At 41.7% G+C, this 19,667-nt stretch overlaps 2 protein-coding genes and 2 non-coding genes across 8 annotated transcripts; all 4 read left to right on the forward strand.

Annotated features, from left to right (window-relative positions):
- Positions 1–340: 340 nt before the first annotated feature.
- Positions 341–7,098, forward strand: slc25a3a (solute carrier family 25 member 3a). Of its 3 annotated transcripts, none has more exons than XM_058065968.2 (8): positions 341–479; positions 867–1,051; positions 2,461–2,585; positions 4,069–4,248; positions 5,275–5,456; positions 5,636–5,808; positions 6,125–6,235; positions 6,641–7,098. In XM_058065968.2, the coding sequence occupies exons 2-8, from the start codon at positions 910–912 to the stop codon at positions 6,799–6,801; spliced, it is 1,074 nt and encodes a 357-aa protein (XP_057921951.2). In that variant the 5' UTR covers positions 341–479; positions 867–909; the 3' UTR covers positions 6,802–7,098. The 3 variants fall into 3 exon arrangements, with proteins under 3 accessions (XP_057921951.2, XP_057921950.2, XP_057921952.2); XM_058065967.2 differs by lacking the exon at positions 2,461–2,585 and adding an exon at positions 3,588–3,712; XM_058065969.2 differs by lacking the exon at positions 2,461–2,585 and adding an exon at positions 3,588–3,712 and having other exon boundaries at positions 348–479; positions 872–1,051.
- On the forward strand, positions 4,541–4,745 carry LOC131127001 (small nucleolar RNA SNORA53). The gene has a single exon (XR_009129489.2). It is a non-coding gene; the product is annotated as a small nucleolar RNA SNORA53 (small nucleolar RNA).
- LOC131127000 (small nucleolar RNA SNORA53) lies at positions 6,305–6,508 on the forward strand. Its single transcript, XR_009129488.2, has one exon. It is a non-coding gene; the product is annotated as a small nucleolar RNA SNORA53 (small nucleolar RNA).
- Positions 7,099–12,523: 5,425 nt separating the features above from the next.
- On the forward strand, positions 12,524–19,289 carry ldhba (lactate dehydrogenase Ba). Of its 3 annotated transcripts, XM_078794586.1 has the most exons (8): positions 12,530–12,795; positions 15,208–15,343; positions 15,445–15,562; positions 15,639–15,812; positions 15,885–16,058; positions 16,140–16,257; positions 17,558–17,681; positions 18,678–19,289. In XM_078794586.1, exons 2-8 carry the CDS (start codon positions 15,215–15,217, stop codon positions 18,843–18,845), a joined length of 1,005 nt encoding a protein of 334 aa, XP_078650712.1. In that variant the 5' UTR covers positions 12,530–12,795; positions 15,208–15,214; the 3' UTR covers positions 18,846–19,289. The 3 variants fall into 3 exon arrangements, with proteins under 3 accessions (XP_078650711.1, XP_078650706.1, XP_078650712.1); XM_078794585.1 differs by having other exon boundaries at positions 12,524–12,803; positions 15,639–16,058; XM_078794580.1 differs by having other exon boundaries at positions 12,525–12,795; positions 15,639–16,058.
- The last annotated feature ends 378 nt before the right edge of the window (positions 19,290–19,667 follow it).

Genomic DNA, 19,667 nt, shown 5'->3' on the forward strand with positions numbered 1-19,667 from the left:
AGGATGAGAATTAGAATTAGAATTATCAGGCGTTGAAATCTCACACACACTCAGGACCTTAGTGTACACTGAAGTGTACTTGACAATGGCAAAGACGCAGGTTTTTGAGGAACAGAAGTAGGATGGATTTTATTGTAACTTTATACGTATCCAATGAATTTACAGCAGCTCCATCTCTGTGCAGACGCATATCCATTCGTTGAGCTTTTGAAACGATGTATATTATGAAGAATTTGAATTTGATTCTAGATTTTACATATACAATGCAAGCTAGTACTGTAATGTACATCTCAACACTTCACTTTTTTTTAACCAATGGGTGGACTCGAGCAACCCTTCATCGAATAAAAAGCGTAGAAGAAGTCAACACGTGGGTGTTGTGACGTCACGAAAGGACAAGTCGCTACCCCGAGGTCGTTCTCTCTCTCTGAGCCGGCGGTAGCAGCTAAGCGGAGGCGCCATTTTAACTCGCGCATAAAGTAAGTTAATTTGCTTTTTTAAATGTAAATATCGCAGACATCCGACACAACACGCTTCGAGTTATGTTTTCACGAACTCTCAACTACGTCGGGTGATTTTACAGATGCTTGTTTCTTCTTTTCTTGTAGAGGGCACCCATTCCACCTTGTAGCGGTCATGCTAGCATTGCGGTGCTACACCATTAGCGTTCTAACAGTCCTGACTATAATATATTAATATAATGTCTATTTTACGGAATGCACATTTTATTTGGTATCCTCGTCGTTACATTGAATTCCACAGATTATAACATGTTCTGTTCGGCTGTCAGTACGTGGTGACTTTTGGGGGTGGGTCGCTTTTCGTTAGCTTATACTCATTCATAGCTAACCTGTTGCTCATTGCAGCTCAGCTCCGCGGGCAGATAGGACCACCACCACAACCACCACCATGTATCCGGCCACTTTGACGCACCTGGCTCGGGCCAACCCATTCAGCGCCCCGCTGTTCAGCCTCCAAAAGGTGGAAGAACCGGAGCAGCGTCTCCACGGACAGAGGACACGCAGGCTGGCAGCAGCCGCCACTACAGACGGTAACTTCCCCTTAAAGCATACAGGCCGCCTGTGGGACTCTCGTGTTAGCATCGTTAGCTTAGCCAAGCGGTTTTACTGTGTAGTACGTTTTTTTTATTCGCACTTTAGCACCTACCATCTTACAGTGACGTTCTACTGAACTACGATAATCGTAACTGAGGTAACGGGGACGAGTCGGCAGGTCATTGCTAAAGCTAAGCTGCTAATGGAGGACAAGGAAGGACACAATACCGAGCCTTTAAACCGCTCCAACTGAAATTGACATGAATACACTTTAAATCACTACAGTCAGTATTTCTAAAGTGATGTACTACACAATAGTACAGTGTAGCTGCAGATTTTGACTAGAGTTTGAGCTAATATCAGTCCTTGTACAAATTGCCCTCACATTTTGGATTGAAGGCTTGGACCCTAACCTGAATATAGGTAATACAATTTGTTGTATTATTAAAAAATCAACTCTCTCCAAGTGCAAATGTTAATGTTTATGCTAGGATATTTCATTTCTTTAACAGTGACCTTCATTGACGGCTACTACGTGTTTGAGCAGGCCCCTGTGTAGTGTTAAAGCCACAGTGCAAATGTTACAAATACAGTGGAACTCCTTTATGTCTGTCACCAACTCAAGTAGTTTACTAAAAAAAGTGCCTGTTTAAGTCAGTGTTGACGTACATGGTCCCCCACTTTTGTCATAACATTTTGACTCAAAAGTGTCTATTACATGGATGAATAAGTTAGTGTTGTGTAGTATTGTTCACGTCATTATTGCTAAGCAGCGTGACACGACGACAGCAGCATCGTTACACAGCATTAAAATGGGCATACGGTTACTTCAATGCAAGTATGTTGTTAAACGTTGAATCTACCACAACAACTAACGTGCACCCATTTAAAATAACATTGTTTGTAAGGTTATTATCCACAGCTTGGAAGATTTGTGCATGTATGGAAGCTTTGACACTGTAGTCAAGACGTGATAAAATTACCGCAGCAGTTCTCTTGGATAAAAGGGTAAAATATTATATGCAAATATAAGAATCTGGAATAAAAATATGCACCAGTGGAGGAAAACCACATCAACAAACTGCCGTCGGTTAAAAAGATCCTTTATCGCCCAATCTCCAGAAGTAATGATTGTCGACAGCCGCTTATGTTAACATTAGTCAGCTGGCTTAATAAAGGAAATTATGTTCACGTTGGGTTTGACGATGCCACTTTGTTTTCTGACAACACTGTTGACCTTTGGCAGGTTGCACAGTTGTCTGTTTTATGTTCAAAATAACTTTTTACTCCCTGAATTTTGAGAGTGTCAAATTCTTAATACTTGCGAAGACACTAATTAGTGTTTCATATATTGTGCAATTAGTCGCAGGTTTTCCGTTTTTAAATCTCACCTGTATTTCTTCAGAGGGCGACAGTTGCGAATTTGGCTCTCAGAAGTATTTCGTCCTGTGTGGCTTTGGTGGAATTCTGAGCTGTGGCACCACACACACAGCAGTTGTTCCCCTTGATCTGGTCAAATGCCGAATGCAGGTCTGTTTTTTTTTTTTACGTCTCGGTCGTCAGTTTTTGCCCCTTCCCCTTTTTTGTACATTTAGAATTTGCATGGAGACATGCCCACAATCCAGTTGTCTTTTTCCAGCATGCAATAATGCCTATGATTTTTAATGTTTGTGAGTGATCACGACATGGCTGCATGACTTACCTCATTGATTTTTTTTTTCCCCCCATCCACGTCGCGTGCTCACACACACACACACACACACACACACACACAATGCCATTTACCTTCCTCTGCCAACTCAGGAAGAGTATAGGTCAAGGAGATCAGAACAAGGCATTTGTCTTTGAACACTGACTGGACAGTTTACCAGTTGTTGAGTCTTCACAAAATCGTTACGATATGGGCCTTCATTATCATACTGTCTGATCAACCTCCTGTCAGGTAAGACTGATTTCAACATCCTAAAGTGCTAACCGATGAACATGTTGCTACATTGTATTATATCTGCATTGCATTGTGATAACTTGGATAAGTAGTGGGTACAATGGCAATTGTTGAATGACTTTGATCAGAAATCAGACTTGTTGGACCACACTGATGTTTTTACACCAGGAAGATAATGGGTTAATCATTAAAGTTGACCATCAAAAATACATAATTATATAGTATTGATAGAGCCCTATTTTATTTAACATTTGATTGGCTTTTAGTAATGCTTACTATTTTTGCCACACATTCGTCATTCAACAGTGGAAGACTAGTCAAACCAAAACATCACTGCGATCCATAAAGTCAATACTAAAATCACTGGTGTTGTCACACAGTGGCATGTTTGTGATATAGCCACATACAATGAAAGGGTCCTTCAAAAATGGGATTGGAATTAAAGGCAGGCTGTCCATAGAGATTTGGTTGTATTCCTTTCCATTGAGAACTCTCCCATTAAGTGGCTGTGATTTGGTGTTGATTTTTTTTTGTCTCTTGCATGTGACCCTGCATGTTGCACGTTTGTTGTCCCCCTTCTACCACAGAGGAATTTAGCTGCGAGTTTGGCTCCTCAAAGTACTATGCCCTGTGTGGCTTTGGGGGCATCCTGAGCTGCGGCCTCACACACACAGCAGTAGTACCCCTCGACCTTGTCAAGTGTCGTCTGCAGGTTTGTATGGACGCTACAACTTTGCATTGGCAGCAAGAGGCCAGCAACTCCTCCAAGTCCCCGGCTCCATGACTATTGAGAATTGCTAAGTAGCACATTTATTTATAGGAAATCTGTGGAAACTACTTTGGTAAAGTGTCATTTCTGGAGCTAAACACAGATGCTAAATTGTGAATTTGTCACTTCACTAAATTAATAACAGCCATAAGTTGTAGTGGCGAACATGCACTGCTGCTAACAGTTAATTTCAGTGTTTGCAAATGAACCACCCTCCCGAATAGAAACAATGGAGTGAGTTCTTTTGAAGTTGATCCATGGGAAAAAATACAATGTCCTTACTGTTGTTATTTTTGTAGGTGAACCCAGACAAATACAAGAGCATTGGCAACGGCTTTTCTGTGACCGTGAGGGAGGATGGTGTCAGGGGCTTGGCCAAGGGCTGGGCGCCCACATTCATCGGCTACTCAATGCAGGGACTCTGCAAGTTTGGGTTCTACGAGGTGTTTAAAATCTTCTATAGTGATCTGCTTGGCGAAGTAAGTACAATGACACACACACAAAGATCATACTGACGTGATGTTTCCTTAAAGTTGCTCTACAATTTAACATATTTATGTATCATTACAGTGAGTGTTTTTGCCTGATTTAATACGCATATGGGCACGCCCAAATGTAACTAATATACAAAAGAAGGGCAGAGGAGTGATATCTGGTGAACGAGGTGGCTGTGAAATCCCTTTTATTTAACAGAAACTCAACAGGAAAAACGAGAAGAAAAAACTCGAGCACACAATCTGATTATCATTTGCTTTTTGTACTGTATCTGTCTACACGCTCCTTAGATCCACCTCTGGAGGGCGCTGTTCTCTGAACAGAGGCCCTCAGCAGCTTGCTTGGCTGTACAATTGGAGGTGCTTGAGTCATTGGCGTGTGAGAGCAGTCTACCTGTTCCCCGGCTCACCTGCACCACTGGCAACCCCGTCTGATACTGACGGGGATACACCTAGTGTTGCTAGCCAGGGGGACGGACAGCTTTATCTCATTTTTCTAACAACCCTTTTTATTTGTGGTAGCCCCCGCCTCTGATCATTAACCATTTGCTCTCTTTTGAATCTGGGCTGGTCCCTGATCTTTCTTATTATCTGCACCATATGAGGTTTTGGGTTTTTCCATTTCCAATCTATTGTGCCAGTAGTGGTCTCCTTTATCACCAAGTTAAACGTTTGTCTTTTTAGTCCATTTCAATCTTTGGCAGGACTAATCTTGACAGCTCCTTGGTCTTACCCACAGTGGTGGAGAGGTTTCAAGGAAGACTGTTTGTGACAGGTGTCCTCCATATAAGGAGTACTTTCCTAGGCAAAGACTAATTTGTCTTTATTGGCACATAACTGAATGGGATCAAATGCTTAATTTATTTTCTGTTTCAAAAACATACCATAAAAGTTAGGGACTGCTCATGTCTTTAGGGGCATACTGTATCTTTAAGAGGTCCAGTTTTATCATAAGGGATGGATGTCTGTAACGAAGCATTTCTATTTTCCTTTGTTTCTCTTGCTTGACAGGAAAATTCTTACATGTGGAGAACATCGCTGTACCTTGCTGCCTCAGCCAGTGCCGAGTTCTTTGCTGACATTGCTCTGGCTCCCATGGAGGCTGTCAAAGTTCGTATCCAGACCCAGCCGGGCTATGCCAACACCCTTAGAGAGTGTGTCCCCAAGATGTACGGAGAGGAGGGTCTCTGGGCGTAAGTTTATCGTCTTTTTTTTTTTTTTACCAACCATTGGTTTGGTGTCAGTAGTTGACTTTCTGGCTACAGTGAAGTCGTCAGCCAGCTCGACTTCCGTCCCACCGTGTTCTTTTTACTAAAAAAAATAAACTTGTTGATTGCTTTTGTAAACATTTCCTTGAATCTTTCCCCTCTAGTTTCTACAAGGGTGTGGTACCTCTGTGGATGAGGCAGATACCATACACCATGATGAAATTTGCCTGCTTTGAGCGCACTGTGGAGATGCTCTACAAGTATGTTGTTCCCAAGCCCCGCAGCGAGTGCACCAAACCAGAGCAACTGGTTGTTACCTTTGTGGCTGGTTACATCGGTGAGTAACGGGAACCGCATCGCCAAGTTGACCAAGTACGGTTGCAATGTAGTAGAACTCATTTCCATCCTTCGTGGTGACTCGCCAACAGTTTTAAGACTTGTTTTGATGTGCCAACGCCAATGTTGGTCTGTGTTGTATATGTATGAGCTCTTTGTCAGTAATTATGAATATCATTCTGAATGGTAATGTTACATACAGTATAGCTGATTAATCACAATCCAATCCACGGAACCCGTATCATTATCTAAAGATGCGGACTATTGGAACTGCTAGCAATATTGTAATGCATCTTTGTTCTCTGCTTTGTTCTCAGCTGGTGTGTTTTGCGCCATTGTTTCCCACCCTGCCGATTCTGTGGTGTCTGTGCTGAACAAGGAGAAGGGAAGCACTGCTGTCCAGGTCCTGAAGAAGCTGGGACCCAAAGGTGTGTGTCAGGCGTAATGTACTAATATGCAGCTCCGCAGGGGTAGTCGAGCCAACGCCGATGTTTATCGACACGCTCCTTAGATCCACCTCTGGAGGGCGCTGTTCTCTGAACAGAGGCCCTCAGCAGCTTGCTGGCTGTACAATTGGAGGTGCTTGAGTCATTGGCGTGTGAGAGCAGTCTACCTGTTCCCCGGCTCACCTGCACCACTGGCAACCCCGTCTGATACTGACGGGGATACACCTAGTGTTGCTAGCCAGGGGGACGGACAGCTTTATTTAGTTAAAAATATTGGCTCCCTTAACAATTAATAAAGCAAATAAAAGCAAGGTAGTATTAACGTGGATTCTAGTCATCTAGACCAGTCATTTACTGTTCTATGTATCGGTGTCTCGACTCCTGCAGGTGTCTGGAAGGGCTTGGTTGCCCGTATCATCATGATTGGTACTCTGACAGCTCTGCAGTGGTTCATCTACGATTCAGTCAAGGTCTACTTCCGTCTGCCCCGCCCCCCTCCCCCTGAGATGCCCGAGTCCCTGAAGAAGAAGCTCGGCCTCACAGAGTAAAAATGATCCCTTCGACCATTCGCACACCGGGCGGCAACCAGCAGATGGCAACTGATTTCCCCACTTCCATTGTGCGTGCACAGCAGTTTTCTATATTTATGTCCTCAAGCTCTGCTGCTTCAGGGATCGGGGCCGTAACTAATCATGTATATTTACCATACAGACATAAGTCGGAAAGACCTGCTGTTGTCACTCTTTGCTTAACAGATGGGCAAAGAATACTCCCTTGTAAAACACTTGTCTGATTTTATTCCGTTTGTCATTAGAGAATGGAAATTAAAAACAATTCCTTGGAAATGTTTCAGTCTTTTTCAATTAAGTCCAAAAGAAGCGTCCACTCAAGTTAAATCATGGTATTGACACAGTTCCAGTCAATTTACATATTAAAATGTAACTTCTCCCTAAATCTGTTAATAAAGCTAAAATATCCCTGTTGGGCTTTTAGCCTTAAAATGAAGTACATTCGTGGTACTAAGCACTAAAAGTGTCCACTTATTTTTGAAGTAATCAATTTAACAGTAAGCTGGGTGAATGATTGATTCAGTACCGTAATGGAAAAGAATATAACGCAAAGGTTTGGGTGGCAATTGAACTATATAATCAATACGTTGAATATCCCAACACTTCTGTTTAATTTAATTGAAATTGATGTTTGCCCACAAGGGGGCGATGTTAACCCACTGTTTGACGTACCTGGCCATTGTTTTAATTGTTGGCTTTATTTTGCCAGGTACTTGGTGGTGTCGCTGCAATTAACTTAAAACAAGGAACTTAAAGGTAGTACTGCATTCCTGAATACACAATTATGTTCCCTTGAAATGACAGTCACGGCATTACACAATGTTGTCAGGAAAAGCATATATACTTACGTATATATTGTGATGGAATTTGACTGAATGGATGTTATGTACCCTTGAACCGAACAGACACTGCATACACAGACACTGAGTCGGTGAAAACGTATACTTAAATGATTAACTAGTGTGATACTAAGTAAAGTAAATTTACAGAACAGCTATACTCTTGAAGTGAACATACAGACTGTTGTCAGTCTTGACACTTTTATGATTTAATGGTGTGATAAAAAGTAAAATAAATTTACAGAACAGATATACCCTTGAACCGAATAGACGGTTCTTATAAATTTATTTAACTTTTTTCTTGTAAATCTACACTTTTTTCATAAATGTACTGCAAAAATAATTGACAATTTATTTTCTCGTAATTTTCCAAACCTTGTTCTTGTAAATTTATTTATTTTTTCATAACCGTACTATGTTTTTTCTACTTAATTTATTGATTCTCATAAATGTACAACTTGAAAAATAAGTCGTCATTTTACGACTGGCCAAATGTCACCTAAGTCCCCCGTCATATCTGTCTCAGGTGATGCCTATTTCTACTAATTATGAAAATAATCTAAGATTTCCAGAAATAAGAAACATAGAGTAAATTTACGACAAAAAATTATTGTATTGTGAGAAAAAATGATTCGAGAAAAAAAGTCGTAATTTTATGTTACAGCCTGTCATAGATTTAAAAGAAAAAATGCTGCATAAAATATTAAAGCAGTGGACTACATGATATTGTACCATTAGTGGATGTTCTACACTTTGAATAGAAGTTGATTGGGGCCAATTAGCTTGTATTTTCTAATTACCAGCCTATGTTGCAATAACAATCAATGATAGGAGACCCGTCGGGATGGGATGGGATGTGATGTGGTGGGGTGAGGCCAAAATTGAGAAAATCCACAAAGTTAGTATCTTGGTATTTAATCCCATAAAATGTCTTTAAAGAGAGCTGAAACTTTGTCTTGCCAAGCAACAGCCTCAAATCTATGTTTGGAGAACACTGAATTAATCAGTACAATCTGCAGATGAACTCTCGTTTTGTATTCTATTAAGACAGGAAGTGGCCAAGGCAGTTTTTTTTCATTTTATGAACCAAAAAGTATGACACATGGAAAGATGCATCATCTAATGGTAGCATGCCTCGCCCGGGTCATAGCAACACGCCCTTCTGTCATTACAATCCATTTGGTTGCTCATAAAGTAGGCTGTTTGTATGCGGCCAACACGGTTGCCGGAACGATGGATGCATCTCGCCGGGCCTACTTATTGGAGAAGGTAGCGAGGATGGGTCACAGGAAATGGAGCTCATTTATATGTGGGATCGTCATGTTACCGCCGTGTCCTCAAACATGGAAAGTGATTTCCATGTATTCTGTTATCGCGTTCCTTTTGTGACAAAACTACATACATACAGTATAACGGCAGATAACATTTTCAGGACATTCAGCGGAACATCTTATAAACCCGGAGCCATTTGGATTAAAACCCCAAATCTCCTCTCATTCCGTGTGGAAGTGGTAAATTTTTGGCTACTTTGACTTTCTTCCTCACTCAGTTTGAAACACTTTTTTAAGTTGAGATCCCGTAGCCTGTGCAATGTAATGTAAACAAAGAATAACAGGAGTGTAAAAGTGACTATTGGGTTGTTTCCATGAAAATATTCCATTTATTGATATTTAATTCTACTTTGAAGGAATCCAATGAACCGCAATAAATGAGATATGAGAAGCTGGCGAAGCGGGTCTAAATGGTCGCTGGTGAGTATTTCATTTTCCATGTTATTATGTAAACACTGACACCAAAGCGCTCCAGATGATGTCGTATTGTGGAGGTGTGGAGTTGTCTCCACTAGCAGCCTCGGTGCTGCAAGCCTCCATATCCTGTTGGCGTGCATGTGAGACAAAGCAAAGAGTCAGCAAGACTCTTGTCTTGCGTTGTCTGTGTGCTAACGCGTTCATCCGTCCATTCATTGACCTTCCAGTCTCGTGCCAGTCAGAGCTCAGTGATGATGTGCTTGGTCACATGACCATGGGGGCCGGACTGGGTGGCCTAAAAATGATGTCCAGTGTTTTTTTTAAAGCAAAAAATAAATAAATAAAAATGATCTTAAAAAATGTCAAGTAAAAAATACCGGAATCTGCAATAAAATTATTATGATATATATACAGTATATAATATTAATATGTATGTCAAATATATACATAATAATATATGATATTATTATACAGTATTGGTATCCTGGCTACTTTGAAAAACAAAATCTAAGCTTTTGACAATAGTCGTAAGAAATTCACGAGCATAAAGTCATACATTCATCAGAAAAAAAGTACTACATTTGCGAAAAAAAGTCGTAATTTTACACATTTTGCCTGTTATGTAGATTTTGAGAATAAATTGAGTACATTTATGAGAAAAAAAGTTGTAATATTACAAAAAATCATGTCAAGTAAAAATTAACATAATCTGCAATAAAATTAGTATGATATATATACAGTATATAATGTTAATATGTATGTAAAATATATACATAATAATATATGATATTATTATTATTGTATTTTTTGCTGAAAACCGATATTGTCCAACTCTCAATTTCCAATACCGATATCAGCCGATACTGATACCGATAAGTGTAACATATCTCCTGTGGTGGAATGAACACATACAGTATGTGTTGTATACAGAATTTTGTAAATATTGGTTTTCATGATCGGGGGAAAAAAATCCGATGTCGATATCAACCGATATCAATGATCAGTACTGATAATTATCAAACATCCCTACCTATTACTCATCAAAAAATGCATATTTCACCTTACTTTATGTATTCTTCCCCAAAATTAAGCTTTTTAAGCATAAAATTGAACAATGAAGTAAAAAAATAAAGAATCTCAATAAATGTGACTATTATACTAATTATCGGTACGGATAATTATCGGACATCCCTTGTGTTTATGGTTTCAGTATTGGTATCCTGGCCCCATATTTACTTGGTATTGGATCCAGGGTGTCCCCCACCTCTCGCCCAAAGTTAGAGCCCCTAGTGAGGAAAAGCACCATAGAAGACTAGCATAAAATTAGCATTTGAATTGAAGTCAGCCAGCACATACAGGCCAATATTGTTGATTCTGACATGTCCGTGAGGCTCATTCTTTGATGGGGAGCTTTTGTTATGTTATGTAACCATAGGCCCGCCCCCCCTGCCCCGAACTGGTCTAATCCTCCCCTCTCCCTTCATGGTTCAAATGTAACGGTCCTCAAACACGCCAACAAAAGCTCCTGACGCAGCCCATTGATGCTGCCGTGCTATTGGATGGGGGAAGAAACAGCACATTCCATTGGGTACCAGCCGGTATCACCACCGCCATCATGGCATCACGTGCGCAGCATCAGCAGGGGTTGTCGGGTACAGCGTGTTCTCATGCATGTATGACACCCCGTTGGCTGCAGGCTTTTTTTTTTTTTTTTGCTGCGATGCACACTGGAGGCTGCCGTTGCTGCCGTTGCTACCGTTGCTGCCATTGCTACCGTTGCTACCGTTGCTACCATTGCTGCCGTTGCTGCCGTTGCTACCGTTGCTACCGTGCTAAGCTGAGCATTTAGGGACATCTTATTCATCGCAGCTAATGCAGGCCCATTCCAATGATCTGTGGTTGCATCATGAAGCAAACAGCATTTTACGAGTACAACATTAGAGCCATAGAGAAGACACGGAAAACTGACAATAGTCATCATAATATGACAACGAATCACCCACAATTACCCGTGACCAAGGGTCATATAAATACCCTTGCTCAAGCAATGCCTGTTACGACAGGGTGTTGAAATAATCGTAGATTTTGAGAATAAACTGAGTAAATTTATGAGAAAAAAGTTGTAATATTACAAAAAATCATGTTTTAAATTTACAAGAAAAAACCCGTAATATTACAAAAATCAAGTCATACATTTACGAGAAAATAAAATCAAGTTTTAAATTCATGAGACTCAAGTAATAAATTGATTGGAAAAAATCTTATAAATTTATGAACTTTTTTCTTGTAAATCTACAATTTTTTCATATTATTTACATTATTATTATTATTATTTTTGATCAAACTCATATTATTATTATTATATTATTATTCACATTATTTATTTTTATTTTTTATTTATTTATTTATTTACCTTTTTTCTACTTAATTTATTGATTCTCATAAATTTACAACTTGAAAAACAAGTCGTAATTTTACGACTGGCCAAATGTCACCTAAGTCCCCCGTCATATCTGTCTCAGGTGATGCCTATTTCTACTAATTATGAAAATAATCTAAGATTTCCAGAAATAAGACAAATAGAGTAAATTTACGACAAAAAATTGTTGTATTATGAGAAAAAAATATTCGAGAAAAAAAGTGGTAATTTTATGTTACAGGCATTGCCTGAGACAGCCATGAAATGAGGACCTTCGTCTTGGGAATGTGGCGGGAGCGGGGTAAGTGAGAAGGACTAGCCATGCTAATCTAAATGCTAAACTGCTCTGTTTTGCCGCTACGTTCAAAATAAAAGCTTGCCTGAAGCAAGAGGAAAGTGTCCTTCCTTTCATCCTCAAGTAAACAAATGAGAACGAAGTCGTTCTCGGAAATGGATGACTTTTTTCAACTTTGTCTTACAGTATAACAGCCCAACATAACAGTAATATAACAATATTACGTACAACGGTTTGATCAAAATACAGTGAATTGTGCAAAGTACGTATATATCCACCCACGCTTGCTACCATCCACATCCGCTATTCACTTTTTTTAGTCCGCAATCCATCAGTTGAGAATGAAAAAGTGGCCATACTGTGGTACCGTGGTCGCTAGGGGGCGCTGAAAACTTGCATTACTGGACTTATCTTAGTGGACTCACACACAGACGGACGGACGCGAACCACGCGTTATTTGTACTGTAGTATTCCTACAATATCCTTTAATTCGGGATATTTTCTGCATTATATGTTTGCAAGTCACACGCACACGCACAAAGCCCCGATCTGTGACGTATGATCTGCATCCTCCTCCTTCTGTCTCTCTCCAGTTCCCCAGCAGCCTCCTCGCTGACTCGCCACCTGCCTCCCACCAGGACCCGATATAACGGATAAAAGACACCCGCACACGTAAGCCTGTTCGTATTATTATTATCATTTTCATTTTTGCATGCTTGAGTTGAATTACTCTGCTAATTTGCACTCATTTCATACTTCCACCGCACCAGTGCAGGATTTACCGATGCAAAGTGGCTCATTTATTTAACTTGACACTTTGCACCTCATTATGTTTCAAAACAAACATCCATACCAATCACAATTCAACATGAGTATAGGTGAAATATGCGCCAGCATCCGTAAAATGTAATAAAGATGGCAGCCACGATTACATAAGCGTCCAAAGGGGTATTTTTTAAACCCGTCTAAACTGCACATATAATAACATATAAAAATATGTGGCTGGTTTTTTTTGCAGATTAAAATGTGTCATTTTGCTATTGGTGCCATTGTCTGGACCATCAGGCTGCATTGCATTCAGCACCCAAACCGCCTCCTCTTATAACACCTGTTAAGATATAGATTTGATACAAATATATTATAAATATTACAGCCTCAGTGTCCTGGCTGGCTGATTTAAAAAGTAGTACAGCTGAAGCGTGTTAAACTGGATTTAGAGGCAGGCCTCTGTAGATTTGGAAAAAAAAAAAACAGTGTCCCCATTTTGTGACCACTTCATGCTTTTGACCTTGATAATAATAATGTGCCTGGACCTGTTCTATTCAATGAAAAATGGAGTTATTTTGGCCTACAGTTGAATTTCTGAAGTCCAAAAGATTTGGAGTTTAGGCTAAAATAAACTCCCGGGGGGGGGGGGGGGGTCATTTGCGGCCCACATCTCAGTTTTTTATTCTTCATTGGAAATAATCCCAATGGGAAACTGCACTTCATCAAGCCTGCAGCTGTTTCTGCATGTAAAGTGCTCAGCTAAATCTTGAAGAGTCTCCAAGAGGAGCTACTAGAGGAGCTACTAGAGGAGCTACTATAGAGGAGCTACTAGAGGAGCTACTAGAGGAGCTGCTAGAGGAGCTGCTAGAGGAGCTCATGGCTCGGCTTGATGTCATTACCGTTTTGTCTTGTTTGATCAAACTCATCTTTGCCCTGCTTTTCTTTATTATGCTTTATTGCTCGGAATTTGGGATATCCGCGAATGTCAAACACAACTTGTAGGAGTGATGTGCTGCCTTGCGTTACGATGTCGTATGTTGCCATGTGTCGTGTTGTACAGCGTCATGTCACATTGTGTTGCCATGTGTTTTGTTGCTATGTGTTGTGATGTGAAAGCGATGCGATGCTTTGCGTTGTGATGCTTTGCGTTGTGATGCATTGCGTTGTGATGCATTGCGTTGTGATGCATTGCGTTGTGATGCATTGCGTTGTGATGCATTGCGTTGCGATGTGTTATGATTTCTTGACTTGCAATTCGTTGCGTTGTGATGCACTGCGATGCTTTGCATTGCGTTGCATTGTGAAGCAAATGCAAATGCGTTGGGTTACGATTTGTTGAGTTGCAATTCATTGTGTTGCGATGCGCTGCGTTGCGATGCCTTGCGATGCCTTGCGATGCATTGCAATGCATTGCAATGCGTTGCAATGCGTTGCAATGCGTTGCAGTGCGTTGCAGTGCGTTGCAATGCGTTGCAATGCGATGGTTGCGATGCGATGGTTGCGATGGGATGCGATGCGTTGCGATGCGTTGCGATGCGTTGCGATGCGTTGCGATGCGTTGCGATGCGTTGCGATGCGTTGCGATGCGTTGCGATGCGTTGCAATGCGTTGCAATGCGTTGCGTTGCGATGCGTTGCAATGCGTTGCAATGCGTTGCAATGCGATGGTTGCGATGCGATGGTTGCGATGCGATGGTTGCGATGCGATGGTTGCGATGCGATGGTTGCGATGCGATGGTTGCGATGCGATGGTTGCGTTGCGATGCGTTGCGATGCGTTGCGATGCGTTGCGATGCGTTGCGATGCGTTGCGATGCATTGCGATGCGTTGCGATGCGTTGCGTTGCGATGCGCTGCGTTGCGCTGCGCTGCGTTGCGCTGCGTTGCGCTGCGTTGCGTTGCGCTGCGTTGCAATGTGATGTGTTGCGATGCCTTGTGATGCAATGCCTTGTGATGCGTTGCAATGTGATGGTTGCAATGCGATGGTTGCGATGCGTTGTGATGCGATGCGCTGCGTTGCAATGCGCTGCATTGCAATGCGCTGCGTTGCAATGCGCTGCGTTGCAATGCGCTGCGTTGCAATGCGCTGCGTTGCAATGCGCTGCATTGCAATGGCATACGTTGCAACGCATCTGTATCATCACTACTACATAATGTAAATATCACTTTTCCCCTCCAGTTCCATGACATCGTCAATCATACAGAAGTTGAGTTACGATGTGTTGTGATGCGTTGCAATGTTTAGCAAAGATCAAAGAGTCGGCTCTTAAAGCTGTATCACCGCTACCGCGTGATGTCATCACGTTTTTCTCCTACAGTTCCATAATGTCGTCGGTCCTGCAGAAGTTGATCAGCCCTCTGCCTGGTACCTCCACTGAGCCCCCCAGGAACAAAGTGACAGTGGTGGGGGTGGGCCAAGTGGGTATGGCCTGTGCAATCAGCATCCTCCTGCGGGTAAGTCTGCCTCCTCGGCATCTTATACGTCACATCGGCAGCCATGTTGGACACTGAGCCTCCTACTGGGAGAATTGAGTGGTTTGGTGTTCTTTTGTAAGGATCTTTGTGATGAACTGGCGCTGGTGGATGTGATGGAGGATCGTCTGAAGGGAGAGGTGATGGACTTGCAGCACGGCAGCCTTTTCCTTAAGACCTCCAAGATTGTTGCAGACAAAGGTCAGGACTCCAGCAGCACATCAGCACCTTCCCTAGTACTAGTACTTCACATGTCAACATGAGTCTTGTACTCCAGACTACGCGGTGACGGCCAACTCTCGCTTGGTGGTGGTAACAGCCGGAGTCCGTCAGCAGGAGGGTGAGAGCCGCCTCAACCTGGTGCAGAGAAACGTCAACGTGTTCAAGTCCATCATCCCTCAGATCATTAAGTACAGCCCGCAGTGTACTCTCATCGTTGTCTCCAACCCTGGTAAATACCACATTTGGAGTGGGCGGGGCAAGGCGTCATGTGTCACATGTTGGTGTTGTAAACCCTTCACAGTGGACATACTGACGTACGTGACGTGGAAGCTGAGCGGCCTGCCCAAGCACCGCGTCATCGGCAGCGGCACCAACCTGGACTCGGCCCGCTTTCGCTTCATGATGGCCGAGCGCCTCGGCATCCACGCCAGTTCCTTCAACGGATGGGTCCTGGGCGAGCACGGGGACACCAGCGGTGGGTGTCTGCGGACCTTTTGTTTTGCTGGAATGCTGAAACGTGTCAAATGAGTGCTAATACAGCACTCTTCTGTTTCAGTGCCTGTGTGGAGCGGCGCCAATGTCGCCGGGGTCAACTTGCAAAAACTGAATGCTGAGATCGGCACTGATGCTGATAAAGAACAGTGGAATGCCACACATAAGGCTGTGGTTGACAGGTATGCTGTGTATGGGTGGAATGCTCGCTATCATATATCATTCAAACGGTAAAACACGTTTAAGTCGACGCCCTTCGGACCGGCTGACTTAAGCGGTTGTCAACATAAACAAAATCAAAACCAACACTGGCTGTTGCTTGCACATTTAGCTGTGAATGTAGCCAGAAATAGAAGATCAATTTAATAATACTGAAATTTATTATTTGGTAAAGAGTGAAATAGTCATTCTATGGTTTCAGGAAAATACAGTATATTATTTAAACTAAAGATGTAGTTAGTAGGTGGAACAAATACAAAATAAAAATGTCATCTTCTGGACTCTACTTACCGAGCAGCATTCCAGATTACCATTGGCTTGACTCATACTGGTGAAAGGATTAGTTAGCCCTCACGCGGCCCCGCTACGTGCTGCGGAGAATTCCTGCCATCTTACTTCTTATGCAAATTCAACTACTTTTTGCAAAGGAAAGTGGTGCATAACTGTACATACAACAGTGAATTTATATATACAATACAAGAGTGAATTTGACAGTCTTCCGTGTCCCGATCTGGTCTGAGCGTACTGTCGTCGTTCGATTTTTCAATCACCGTTCATGTAATTATTGAGTGTACTCATGTCACATTGGAGACAATAACACAGGCGGTAAATAATCACCAATCAATTCGTGAACGGATTATGTTCAGCGGGAAGGTCGGGAGTGTCTCTGTTATCCGAGGCCAACCGATGACAACAGTTTTAGTACAAACGGCCCCGCGGGTTTGCTACTTGCAGCTGTGGTCAGCTTAATGCAATCTGTGTGGAGTAATGCGTATTAAGAGCATCCAACACTCACTTATGTAATTATGAGCACACTGTGCTACACATACCACATACGTGCATGCATTTTCTTTAACCGCTTCGACTCTGGCCTGGAGAAGCTCGCTAGAAAAAGATTTAGTACGTGCATGTAGAAGGTCTAAATGGATGATCTTGCTATCAAAGAAACGGTGGCACGTTTATGTTTTAATGTGTAAATGTATACATCAATGGTGAGGTTTAGCACTAAAGGAATGATACTTGATACTTGAACGATACAGGTTTTCTATGCTCTATGAAAATATTTTATTTATAAGCAAGGCTGAGCTCGAGACTTGCAAATCTCTACCAAAACACTAGAGGGCAGTGTTTTCCTTGGTGTCGACTTGTTGAACAGAATGTCAGTGTATAATAACACGCCGCATTTAGCACACGGTTATTTTTGTATGCTCACAAGTGTTACAGTGTATTCACATATACATCTTTTTTTTATTTGCTTTTAAGTGCCTACGAGGTGATAAAGCTGAAGGGTTACACCAACTGGGCCATCGGCTTGAGCGTGGCCGACCTGACCGAGAGCATCGTCAAGAACATGAGCCGTGTCCACCCTGTTTCCACCATGGTCAAGGTCAGATACATTCAGAAGAAAGTGAAAATGATGCTATTCCCTCATACGCCATCACATGATGGCGTATAGACTAAAGGCTGTTATTATTTGGATTCTCCCTTGGACAGCTCTTTGGTCTTGCCCACTGTGGTGCGGTGTCTTTTCTCCACATAGCAGCGTGAAAAGGTGTTTGCTCCTTTAAATGTTTCAGATCATGAAACAAATTTAGTCAACTTAACACAAAATGCAGTTTTTAAGTGAAACTATTTATTATTAAGGGAGAAAAAAATTCAATCCTACATGGTCCTGTGTGAAAAAGTGATTAGGCCCCCGTTAAAACATAACTTCATTGAGATATATCAGTCTGGAAAAAGTTATACAGCCATTTCTAAAGCTTTAGGACTCTAGCAAACCACTGTGAGAGTCATTATCTACAAATAACAAAATCATGGAACAGTGGTGAACCTTCTCAGGAGTGGCCAGTTGACAAAAATTATACCAAGAGCGCACCAACAACTAATCCAAGAGGTCACAAAAGCATCATCTAAAAAAATTTTTTTTACCAGAAAACATTTTGATGACCTTTGGGAAAATACTCTTTGGATTATACTTTTTGGAAGGTGTGTGTCCCATTACATCTGGTGTAAAAATACCGCCACATTTCAATAAAAGAGCATCATACCAACAGTAAAATATGGTGGCGGTAGTGTAATGGTCTGAGGCTGGTTTTGATGCTTCGGGACCTGGAAGACTTGCTGGAATGGAAGGAGAATGTCCAGTCGTCAAGATGAGACCAACTTGGGTTCTACAGCAGGACAATGATCCAAAACACATCAGCAAGTCCACCTTTGAGTGGCTGAAGAAAAACAAAATGGAGACTTTGGAATGGCCTGACTGCATTTTGTGATCGGTTGTATTGTCATTGACGAATACTTACATTTGTATGATGATCTGAGACACTGAAACACCACTTTATGTATTTCCTTAACTGTAAGCATACATGTCTTTTTACCAAAGGGCATGCATGGCATCGGGGAGGAGGTCTTCCTGTCCCTGCCGTGCGTTCTGAACAACGGCGGCGTGAGCAGCGTCATCAATGTCACCCTGACGGAGGCCGAAGTGGCCCAACTGAAGAAGAGCGCCGACACTCTGTGGGGAATCCAGAAGGGCCTCAAGGACGTGTGAGCTTCAGTGTTAGACCGCCGTCATCCAGAGATGCCAATCAACGTGCACAATTTCATCATTTGATGTCTTTCCTCCGTGTCGGACTTTGATCATCCTGTTCAAGCACAACAACCAGTGTTTTTCAATCATGACGTGATGGAGTGTTAAGCACATTTTATCCTAAACTGTGACTAAAGTGTTTTTGTGTTTTTGATTGTTTCCGCTGCAGATTCAAGCACAACCAAAAATGTTTTTTGTCTGCATATTTCATCAAATTCCCATACTCAATGTGAAAGAAATAGAACCTGATGTATCCGGAAGGAACCCGACGCTTTTCCTCTTGCCTTTGTGTCTTATGAAGCAGTTTTTCCAGAGCACATTTCCATAAAGACAACAGATCTTGAGCGTGCACAAGTTGTGTCTGTGATAGAAGCACTTAATAAATGAATTCAACCACCCGACAAATGGCCCTTTAGATATGCAAGTTATTCTTATTTTTTTATTGTTTTCTTTTCCCTCATTTTCTTATATGAAAACTGGAATGGCACGGTAGACTACAGACTTTTATTTGGCCTATATTGTTCAACTGTCAATTCCCGATACCAGTTAAATATTGTTTTTTGTGATTGGGAAAAAAAATCTGATATCAACCCATATTGCATTTTTATCGGGCCAATAATTATCAGTACCGATAATCAGACATCTCTAATTGTGATGTTTAGAAACATATGCATGTGTACAGTCATGTATATAATCACTTATACTCATAATTAAAATGTAAAGAATTTGTGTATTTTCAACTAAAACAATAATAATGAACATTTTTTTAATTAAATGAAAATT

The sequence above is a fragment of the Doryrhamphus excisus genome, linkage group LG2 (genome assembly GCF_037039965.1).
Source record: "Doryrhamphus excisus strain RoL-2023G ecotype Guam linkage group LG2, RoL_Dexc_Guam_v1.1, whole genome shotgun sequence".
Classification (NCBI taxonomy): Eukaryota; Metazoa; Chordata; class Actinopteri; order Syngnathiformes; family Syngnathidae; genus Doryrhamphus; species Doryrhamphus excisus.